The sequence below is a fragment of the Bombus affinis genome, chromosome 6, assembly GCF_024516045.1.
Source record: "Bombus affinis isolate iyBomAffi1 chromosome 6, iyBomAffi1.2, whole genome shotgun sequence".
In the NCBI taxonomy this organism is placed as follows: domain Eukaryota; kingdom Metazoa; phylum Arthropoda; class Insecta; order Hymenoptera; family Apidae; genus Bombus; species Bombus affinis.
The window spans coordinates 7,360,213-7,372,505 of record NC_066349.1 but is presented as its reverse complement, the minus strand read 5'-3'; the positions used below and the strand labels follow the sequence as shown (position 1 = coordinate 7,372,505).

Genomic DNA, 12,293 nt, shown 5'->3' with positions numbered 1-12,293 from the left:
CTCAAGAATCGATTATGTCTCGCTGCACTCAAAGATAAATATCGCAGCTTCTGGCGAATGGAGACCTCAAGATGAGGAACGAAAGAATCTAAGGGGATCGTCTAAGAGAGTTCGTGTCAGTGAACTACTTACAGCGCATAAGTTACCGAATCAATGCTGTTGCAACGATTTAACTTTTTCTTTCGTGGTTGGCACTCAGACGAGTCGCGACCGATCGAGGATGCTCCAACGATATTCCAGACGCGATTAGTTGACCTTTTTTGCCTATAACCCCGAATAATCGAGGTTACGAGGATAATCGAGGTTAACGGCCTGTGACATTGCCTTTATGACTAAGGACTAGTCGAAAAGTAGTCTTTACGAACATAGAACCCCATTCGAGGGTTGCTTCCCTTCGAGTAAGACCATTTCCTTGGGCGAGAATTGGGGTGACTTGTATAACATTGTTGGCTTTATTGCTTCGGTGTACATGTTTATTAGATTTTGTATTTCTGGTCTAACCTTTCTCACACGCTAATATCGTACAATTACGAATCTATCAGCTTCATCAATATTAATTATTCAATCTCCAACGAATGAGATCTTAACCGTACATTAATATCGAAATTATACAATTTTCCGAAACTACAGTTGATCGTTTCCATTTCTGACAACGAGACTTGAAATAGCAAGATGTACAGTACATTTCAATTAAACTAAGTAATTTAATCATGTTTGATTTAATTCTTAAATCTTTCGCTAATAAGATTTCTGACTTATTGGTATATCTTAACCCCTGAGGAAATTTAATATTAAAATTGAAACATTTCTACAAGTTAGAAAGCTCAAACGTATTATACCTGGACAGACATAAATGTACGATGGTACAACGTGTTTGCTATATCTAGCAAATGCATGGCAAACTTTTCGTACTATAGTTTCCAGACACAAGAGAATGTTCCACCGCGTCTATTGGAACCGGGTCGTCTGACGGCGCTGCATCCTAAATATTTGAAACTGAAACTGCTCGTCTGTTTCCGAAAGTGCAATATACCGACGAGAAACCGGAAGTTCTGTGGCACCGGGATGTTTGTCGATGATTTCCGCAATGAAATTTGTACGAGGGCGCTCGTCATTTGCTCGTGAAACGTCTTAATGTTTTTACATAGTAAACAAAATATCTGTTCTTCGCGATAATCTTTACCGAAAGATTAGGTAGTACTATTCATTTACTCTCGTTATTAATTTTGTCTTCTAAAAGCTAATACAACCTAATAATATTCTTATAATAAGTCACCCTTGGAAATTAAACGATGATATATTCGTAATAAAATATACTAAACACGCTACATCAAAGCTGAAAGTAAAGCACGATAATAATTAATATCGCGTTCTCAGCTTTACCAAAAACTAATACTATTCGTTTTTAATATATTTTGATAACAAATATATTACTAGCTTGTAATTAATAATAAGGGAGCGAAACAAACTTTCATGTCCTTTTTTCGCTATTTCAAACATATATTAATCATAACCACTAGACTGAGGGAAGCTAACGTTCTAAACAATGCTTGCGAAAGCGACTAAACATCTAAAAATCTTTCCGAGAGAAAAAGCACAGAAACACAGAGAATCGAGAAAACAGGCCTGATCAACTGAAACCTCAAGCTTGCTCTCAATAAAAGAACCGTGACACGTCGCATACCATTCATTGGCAATCAAAACCTCTATCAAAGGAGACAATAAAAAGGAAACGCTCAACAAAAACATTCCGAGCTCCTCCACTTCGTTTTTATAACAACGAAGGTGAAAGTGATCGTTCCTTTCATTAAAGTGTTTCCTGTCGACGATTAAATGCCGAGAGTGACCTATTTGATCCCTTTTTTTCCTCTCACTACGCGTAATGGAAAAGTAAAAAAAAAAAGGTATAGAGGAGAGAGAGAGAGAGAGAGAGAGAGAGGGGAAGAAAGAGAGGAACGTAGGCGACTGATTCAGGAACGGTTTTCATCCGATCCCTTTTAATGAGAGGCTTTCAATAGAAGAAAGGGAAATTGATATCGACCTTCGACGAAGAGACTCTGCAAATTGCCAATTCTCGTTCATTATTTCCTCGGTCGTCCACGTAAGCGAGATGCTACACGGACGAACGTATTATTGACACTGCCATCGCGAGACATGTCGTATTATATTTTGATTTCACTGGACTGAATAGTAATTCAGTTGCAATCGGTGAATTTATAGGCGACCAAGTGCTTCGTGACAATTAGTCTGAGTTCTGAGAGTTCTCTTCTTCTCGCTATTAATTCAATTACGAACAGAATCATTGATTTTGTTCAATTGGCAAATACATCGATTTTAATTTAATTAATATTTTTTCATTCATATAGAACTGAAAATTATAGTCCGATAACGTTTTCGTCGATGTTTGGTAACTATCGAAGAACTTGAACTTTCCTTCGAAGAAAGTTTCATCAAACAGTTCGTTTAAACTCATGTCAAAGCAATACGATGGAAAAATATAATGAGCGTAATTTTTGTTGACTTTCGGGTTTCTAATTCTCTCCTGATAAACAGAAATTTACGTGTTAGGTGTCGGTTATTGTTAATTATTCATATTATACGTATAGTTGAACCACAGATATTTATACAAATTTATATTTTTGTAAACGCAACTGAAAGAACAGTACTCTTGACGATTATCATTATACCAAGCAATGCTTCAAACTGAAACAAGGAAAATAAAAATTCTAAAATTAAGTTTTTAAAGACAACTAACAAGATTTTTAGAATATAGTTTTCTCAGCATAAGTATCTGTCTAGTAACGAGAGAAAAATTTTAGGATATTGAAAGTATCAGAGAATTTCATTCGTCTTCCTGACGATAGAGATACAGAGTACAAAAAGACAAACTTCTATCCCGCAAGTAACAAGAAGATATCGATCAAAGACTAAGTCCGTGATAAAGTGGTTCGGAGGTAGCGAGTCCTCGTGTTCATTTTAATCCGATTCTTCCCATGCCCCTCATACGTCCTAGAACCGCCACCCCAAACCGCGTGGCTTGCGAAACGCGTGACAAAAACTATTCTCAGTTACGAACCATTACGAACGAAACACTGGTTTTCTGTTATCAAATTACACGAACGGGAACACGTCGAAAATTTTGTTCCTTTGTACGGCGACGCATTCCAATCACGTAAACTGCTCGAACAGAAACCAGTTACCTAGAAACTAAAATGTGCCGCAGTTTCCCTCCATTCCACGGAGAGAGGGAACATTGTCACGAAAAAAATTTACATTGAGTTCTTTTCCTATCGGATTCCATTTCTTCTTTGCACTTTTATTAAAAGTAATCTGGAGAAATTTTATGAAAATGACAGTGTTTGATTTTCATTGCCACCGTTTACGATATGATGAGACAGGGATTTTTTAGTGTTTCTTTTGTATGTTTCGTATATCTGGTTTCATATTGTCGACACCAATTAGTGGATATTGCTTAGGTAAGGTTTTGTATATTCGTTTAAGTGTAATTATTCCGTCTTTTACGGTCTAATTCTCCAAGTCCCAACTGTTCCCAGTGAGCATTTAAATTCTTAAATCAATTCAAGTTAAATCGTTTTGATGCCATATTATTAGGTTCAATAGACAACTTTCCCGAAGAATGGCGCAGTGAATTTCGATTGCCAGACCGTTTTGCATGCATACGAGTACGTTGCCGTACACATATTCTGCACGTGCGAATCGCATCGCGTTCATCTCTCTGATAATCATTATCTGAAGAAATAGAGCAGAAAAAGGAGCACGGTATCTTCGGTGAGGCATCAAACGAAACAATAGTCGGATTATTTGATCCATGGATCAAAGTGCACGATTAGGACTCGGCAATTGATTGAAGTTGTCTCCACGAACTTTTGTTATATAGTCGGTCGCGTTACTCAGGAAAATTTACTGTGGAAAGCGTGAGCAAATCGGTCGGTCGTCGAATCTAATCCAATCGGAAATTCGTTTGAGTCTGATGCAATTGTAATTGTTTGAATGTACTCATTTTTGCAGAAAGAATGTAATTTGTCAATTTAAGCAAATGCTGTACCTGTAATTTTTGTGTTACTTTCTGGTGTTAATTAAACGAGTAGCTTTTTAAATATTGCTATTATTGTTAATTAATTATAAAATTAAATATTATTATTTTCAAATCTTTTTACTTAAATAATGGTTACTTGTAAAGGTGTAAAAGGGGTGTATTGTACAGTATGTGATATTTGATTAATCAAATTAAAGGGTACACTCATAATAATAAAAATATAAAAATTCTTAACAAGTAACGTGTAATATATAAATTCAAATGTTGAACAAGTAGAAAACATCGAGATGTTAACACAATTACCACAGTTGAAGAATAAGGGATGCAAATGTGTTTTTACAAAAGTTTTCCAAAGTTCGAGTTCCTTGAAAACTCGAGAACTACTAACGAAGTGTATCTCGAGGTGTGTAAGTAGTGGTCGTTATGGTAGGGTGTACAGGAAATCAAAGTAGCAACTTACGAGGGTGGAAAATTGGAGTTGGTCGTATGACCTCGTCAAAAGATTTGGCTATGTCGTGGCATTTTTACCAAACTTTCGTGTTGCGAAACTTTCTTAATGTTTTAAAATATTCATGGCAGCATTCTTGATATTTTAAAAGAAGAGCGTGACAAAATTTGAAAACGTGTACAGTTCGATGAAGATCTCTTACGTGAAATATTTTTCTAAATGTAACTGGAACATTCGCAGCTTTTTCTTTCTTATTTTCGCATTCTCCGAAATTTGTACTAGAGATGCCAGGAATCATCTTAAGTGCATCCCGATAGATTTTGAGCGAACACGAAAAAGAAGTCCCTGAAGCAAGGCGTGCTTAAGATCGTCTGCACACGATAAAAACGTAAAAACTGCTGTCCTTGCTTTTAAAGTCCCGGACTCCATCCCCTTCATTTCCCAGGACGCAGTTGGATCGACAAGAAACACGTGTACCGTTTCAGATTTACAACTTTACCGCTGTCATTATCACCGCGCGATATGAAACTCCACAGATTTTGCCCTTCCATCGAAACTTTGACGATTTCATACTGATGTACAATATAACTTTGTCACGTATGAGAAGAACATAATAACAGCATTAGACATATTTCTGGTGCATATACGTTACGAACAAATGTTCGAATATGTCACGTGTTTTACGAGTTCGGGGATATTTTCTACAAAAAATGGCAATTTTTTGGAAGTTTTCATTTTTACAGTATCTAAACGTAGAAGTATCATTTATCAAATTAATCAATATCGTTATGTAATTTAATAAATGTTTTTATAAACGTGTAGATTGTTATTAAGGTATTAACGATGATTGACAATGTATCTAGCATTCTGTTTCACAAGAAAATGCGATTACAGTTAAGGATCGACGGAAAATCATCGTGCGCAGTAGAATAAGTCGGCCATAATTCAGACCCGATCGCGTCAGCAAATTCCGCGGTCTACAAAAATGAAAACTAAGTATCAGCGCGATAAGCGCGACCCTCTACAAGGAAAGGGCGCCAAATATAGGATGCTATGTAGCTCTGAAATGCCATAAATCTTGTTCACCCCCAATCAACTGGACGCTTCGCTTCTATATGCACGCCACAGTCCCAGCCAATTTTTCCCCGAAAATAAAACGAACTGTACTTCGTCCAGATTCATTAACTCGAACGTACTGTTCTTGAAAAATCCTTTTCGACCGTCAATCAAAAAAATGTAGAAAGCAACAAAATGAAAAAGTGGCAGGAGAGAGAGAGAGAGAGAGAGAGAAAGAAGAAAAAAATAGAAAATGCGAAGAGTTAGTCATGACAGGAAAAAAGGGTCTCAATTATCTCTCGTGTCACGGTTGTACGTCGCGAACCTTGGCGCACGACATGCAGGAGCATGATTATAATCCGCTGGCTTCCGGCCAAAATCGCATACAAAGCCCGCTCTTCTGCTTCTACTATACCCGGTTGCCCTAAGTGTCCGTGCGATACGAAACGTTTCGTTGCATCGAAGAGAGATAATTAAACTAACAATGTCGAGATCTCACTTGTCCGCTGCTCTCTTCTTCTCCACGCTTCTTTTTTCTTTTCGGTTTTTTTTTTTTTTTTAGTTTTTGCGCACTGGATCTCATTTAATGACGACGAGAGATTCGTTTCGTGCTTGTCAAAAATTAGACTCTCGGCAATAAGCAAATTGCCTGCTCTTCAGAATTGTACGTCTTTCCGCGAGATGTAGATACAGAGATGACGTTTTTGCCACGTCGTAGGTTTCTTACTTGGCTACATGAAGATTTCTGTCTGCTTTAATACTAAACGCACTATTTTATTTACACCAGCGAATATTTTATTTCGATGTAGGGGTATATACTTCGATATAGTAATCTTTTCTATTTTGATAGATTTTGATTAGAAAGTACCGAAAGACAAAAATGTTCTGAGCCTACTTTTTGAAATTAAATGTTATGGAACACTTCCATATGTAACTTCTAGCTTTCAACTGATGTATATATTGAGTGTATATATTGAGGGTTTAGATACACCTCCTAAATGATTTATATTATGATGATTTATTTTATACCGAATATTTTTATCAATAAAAATGAAAGAAGATAATAGTTATAATATTTGAATTGTTATCTAATAATAATAATGACAGGCCCGAAAAATTGTAATAATTATTTGTAATTTCCCATACAGATATAAACACATTCAGGTACATTAATCTAGTTAACTTCCTGTAGCCATACATCATTTCGATTTACACCATAATCTCAAGCACTGAATTTAAACGCCCCCATTATATATGTATCTCTAACATCAAATTCTAGACTAAATTCCTGGCATACACATCTACTATTTTAATTCAAATATTCTTGATTTAATAAAATTCGATAAAAATTCTACCATTGCCACAATAAATCTTTTTTATATCAGTGGAATAAATAAATATATCGTGTCGTAAAAATATTCTCATATCGAATTACAAAATATGATGTATTTATGCATCTCATCGATTACTTCAAAACGTATTGACATTAATAATACACCGGATATCCTATCAACTGCCCTACGTATTCCCAACCGATCGATCACACAGGCAGTTTTCTACCGAATTCACAGAGCTTCTTTGCGAACTTTCATGTGTGTGTTTCCATGGTGTTTATCCTTTTGGAAGCGAATGCCATTCTTTGTACACGGTGCCATCTACGATGTGGAATGTTACCAGGCATTTCATTAGCCACCCCGATAAGCTTCTTATCGCGTGTCGACTCTCACTGTTCCTTCCATGTCCGTCGGTATCGAGCTTTTGTTGCTTAGGGGTGCTCTACATTAGATGTTTCAACCCTCTGGTAGGTGGCAGCACAGCCGTTTCACCGATAAAGAGGATTTCTCAGGGAAGAAAATTTAAACACAACGTATTCTATCTTTCGGATGAATGTATTCGTAAATAATTTTGTGGCTCTTGTTTGAAAAATATTTCAAGAAGTCTGTGGTATTTTGATAATAGCTTTCTGAGTAGTTTTTCGAGAATAAAATTTTACGATCAATTTTGTTTAAATTTCTTAGCTTGTTTGGAATATTCTGAAACTTTATTTTATTTTTAAATTAGTAAATTTTTCATTTCAAATAAATCATATTATCATATCAAGTCTAAAAGTCCTTTTCGTTTGGTTCTTTGCTTTATCATTAAAAAATAAAACATTTTGCGCTTGTGATAACAATGACCCAGGCTCCGTCAGTCATAAATTAAATAAGATGAAGCAATTACCTTTTGTACAAATCTATTACAATGTTTATATTTCCTTCTTAACATTTCATAAATACCTTAAAAACGACGAGTAAATAAATTATCGACAAAATTACTGGTTTTCCTACGAATTTTTCTAAACTCCTAGCCCAAATAAATAAATACCATACAATACCATCAATTCTAAAAGATCGATCCTAATGCTATCTCAAAGAATAATCAATTAATTCTCGTGATTCTTTCTTGTAGTTTCGACAAGTCTAAGGGTGGGCGGGGGTGGGGAAGGCTCAAACGCAAGAGTTAAGAAAATACTGGCAAGGAAAACGTATATACTTTGAGTAACTAATCACGTGTGCGAAGCAGGAACCAAGATTCCCTGAGGACCATAGAATAGGAAATATCGAGACACGCGAAGAAAACAAGAGCGACAACCAAAGTAGGTGCACGCGGAGCTGAGTGGCATACGCAAATACGACACGTGCTCTGGATATGTCTTGGTACACCGATCGGACGAATCATCAACGATACAAGCAGCATAGACAACGACACAGCGACGCCTAACAACAGAACGTTTCTCGCTTTCCTCCCCTGACATATGCCGCACGTAAGACGCGCGACATCACGGACGATCGCGTAGAAAGGAACCTGGATGCCACGTGGAGAATTTTACTTTATGGTTCTCATAGGTGAAATTACCATAAAAAGGAACGTTATAACGTTCCCTTTTGTATTGCTTATGCAAAGTACACAAGATATTATAATGCAGAGAGGCATGTTGAGTGTCTCATGGCAAAATCTTAAAACGTAAGAGTTCCGTATGCCGTCTATTTCATTTTCATTGTTATGAAACTAACAAATATCTGTTAAAAACAGATTTGAATCCCTTTTCGTTATATTTTCTATTAATATACGTATTTATGTTCCTTCAAATCAAATCTTTCGAGTTATAAACGAATAATCATAATTAAAATGACGCAACGAAAATAATACTAAGATATAAAAATAATATACAGAAGAATAAAATACACAGAAGACGTAAGATATAATATACATATACAATATATAATCATGTTTCGATATTGCAAATTTGTAAAACAGGAAATTACAAAAGAAAGATCCTCATTATTTTGAGTATTAAAAGCCACCCTCTACAAATCTATCTTCAAAATCCACATCCTTTCTCACAACCAAGCCCAAGACTATAATCCAGATTCAACAGATCCAAGCGAAAATCCTGACAACAATACTTTCTGCTTTAAAACAATCCCCAAGAGAAATGGGCATCCAGGTTTTCCCTCTCGCGACGCGAAAGCATGATAAACGTACACAAAAGTGAATGGGGTACGGGTGTTGAGCAATCCAAGGAGATGGTCAATGTGTGAACACATTTGGGTGGTATGCGCGAACGCGCGTCTACGTGCAAGTAGGTGGATGATGGCAGGTGGGTGCACTGCAGAACCTTTTTGTTTGAACCGTAGACTGGAGGTTGGGGTGCTTACCTGTCGGAATTGTCGAATACCGCCATTGATCCGCAACGAGTCCGCTGCGATGCCGGCAATTCCATCGCCAGGCTCGCGCAACTGCCGCAGGGAGGCAGCACTCGGTGTCGTGCCGGTGTGTAGGGAACAACAACATCCGGAACAGCAACACGCGGACGCTTCCGGTTGCGAGCTTTGTCGTATTATGCGTGCACTCGGCGACGTTGTGACTAGAACCGGAGGTGGCGGCGCCTGGCAAGGGCAACAGTGATGCCCGCTTTTCACGCTTTCTCTGAAATGCAGGTAAATCGGTGTTACTGACACGGTGAGTTTAACTCTATAAATAAATAATCTATCGTCGATAGATGAAACGGAAATTTCTCGAAACGCGGCTAACATCCATGATAGATATTAAGACTCGAATTGAGTTCGAGACACAGAAATTGCTTATTGACGGCTTCATTTTATGACTAGAGTCTTGAGGCTTCCATGACTCGGATTATCACAAACAAACTGTTACACTTAGCACTGATACAGACAATACTGTTACGTACGACACCGAGGCTTCCGGATATAAGGCATGTCCAAATGAAAGAAGTTCCCAACGTTCCGCTAAGATTAAAGCCAGCTTCATCAGGAAGAATGCACTGATATCTCGTCCTCTGTTGAAGCTAGCTGCAATCTTAAGAAAACGTGGAGAACATTTTCCTCTTGGATACGGCTTATACCAGTAAACCTTAAATAGTTTTGAACGCGACAATGTTATCTACAACAATGCTAAATATAACAGTGTTAATTATGATAATTCCAGCTGTGAAATTCGCAAGACCCTGACTTTATGATTACTCGAAGATATTATAGTTTGGTATATATTGGTATGATACTGTACTTTGCTGTATAAAATAAATACAGTCTACCTATATATCAAGATATCTCGCATCGTAATGCAAAGATTCATGAAATATTTTATCCATAGAACTGTTATGTCTATAAAGAAGTTGCATTGCGAATTAAACGAGATGTCACAACAATTAACAGACTTTCGAAAGTTTTATTTGGATTTCTCTTAATTAAAAATGGATATTTGTTGGGAATCCGATAGCAACGGGGTATCGAGTTTGTAAGTTTGAAGTTGGGTTTGGAAGTTTACTCTATTTGGGCCGTAGATCGTGGACAATGCAACAGCGAAGACTCGGTGGATCAATCTTGTTCTTTATGAGCTAATACTACTAATTTTGTGAGAATTTCTTGGTATAGTTCTCTATTAACGGTGGCATAGAAATGAGAAAATTGAGAAGAAAGGATGATGAATATCTCGGTGAAAGAAAATGAAACGTTATTAATATTACCCAGGGAAATATGAAGATAAAGTGGTAGAAACATGATTTTTTTGTAAAATTCTCCTCAGATAGCTCTCTCAGTTTCTAGCCACTATAATAAATCGGACACTTTAACGCACGAATCGAAATCTCAAAATTTATTTAACCTCCTCCTTAAATTAGATTTGTTCTATTATGTATGTAAATTAATTCGGTGTCCTTTTAGCAAAATTAAAATTTTATTTGCCAGTAGCGAATTATTTACGAGTTCACTACTAGAATCACACATTTATGGCGCTTCAAAATTAATTTATGTTTCATGTTAAGCTCCGAAACCAATGATATAACTAGAATACAAATGCGTATGCAGATTTATATTTTCACAAACATAACCAGAGAAATGCAATTTAGGTAGAGAATTGTTTCTCCTGGCAAATATTGTATCTGTTATTTGAATTTGAATATTTTTCACATTTTTACATACTATGTGCATTGTGTAATTTTTTATCAAATATAACAAAATATTTATGCTATAAGAACAACTAAGATACTTGGATAAAAAAAAGTAACAATAATACCTGCAAAAATGATTCAAACAGGAGCCATCAAGGAATATATAGATCACTCGAAATCGGATCTAAAGTTTTCTCTAATAAAATGGGAGGCACACGCGTATCTCATTATCATCACTCATTTAAAATCACCATAACTTGTTCTTTTTACACACCAATAAAACTGCTTTTGTTTTGATTACGAATTCCAGTATAATATTACGGTATAATCATCCTGGGAACGTTATAATATTATCGCAAACACGTCGATCGTTCAAACACAAGAGCATTAATGAAATTTCATTCGATGAACAGGAGACGACGTTGTCAATTGGTATTGGGTGTTAATTATCTTATGCAATTGGTAAACACGCAAATGTCAATAGAACTATTGCTCGCAATGCTTGGTATATATTATACACATATATACAATATATTATATACATGCATGTACGCATGTGTGCAAATTTGAGCAATGGTACAGAGACGCAGAACACGCAGTAGTCCAGTATCGATGTGAAGCATTGGGATCGGCACAATACCACGTTTATATCGAGAACAACTTATACGTGATTATTGCACCATATTCTGTTAAGGAGTTCGATTACATGATTTATGATACAGTCGGATTAATTATTACTTTTAAGAGCTAAATTGCTTACCGAGATAAAACACGAACGTTTAAAAATCCTCGACACGATCGATCTGAATACGAAGATTAGAGGGAAAAAACATAATCAGTTCATTTTTGTTATTTTCTTCTTAATTTTTTCATTCTGTTAATTTTTAATGTTATCTTATGGTAATATAAGGTATTGAAATATTACTTTAACATGACATAGTCAAAAATGAAAACAACCCGTTAAGTCCAAAGTTATAAGCATCTTAAATATTGCCTTTAAGTTGTCGAATTTCCAAAGAGCGAAGGTACAACTACCAAGGCAAGTAATATCGTGATACTTTCCGTATTTTAATATTATGGCGAGCGGTAAAATTTAAAAATTTTGAAGATAGTACGACGATATATATTCCGATAGTTACACGTGAACGAGGGTGTACGTACGAATCATTCAACATCATCGATGATCCGTAACACGGTCCATTCGATCAATAATTCCCCAATTTGATAAAGATCAAATTTCATACATTTTAACTAGTTGGTACTCGTGAACGTTGTGAGGATCG

At 36.2% G+C, this 12,293-nt stretch overlaps 1 protein-coding gene across 3 annotated transcripts in view; it reads right to left on the bottom strand.

Moving 5' to 3' along the window:
* LOC126917941 (small conductance calcium-activated potassium channel protein) overlaps positions 1 to 12,293 on the bottom strand; it is a 240,366-nt gene that overhangs the window by 153,540 nt on the left and 74,533 nt on the right. For all 3 annotated transcript variants that reach the window (XM_050725394.1, XM_050725395.1, XM_050725396.1), the window contains exon 3: positions 9,260 to 9,530. In XM_050725394.1, coding sequence (XP_050581351.1) covers positions 9,260 to 9,530 — 271 coding nt within the window. The remainder of the gene's footprint in view (positions 1 to 9,259; positions 9,531 to 12,293) is intronic.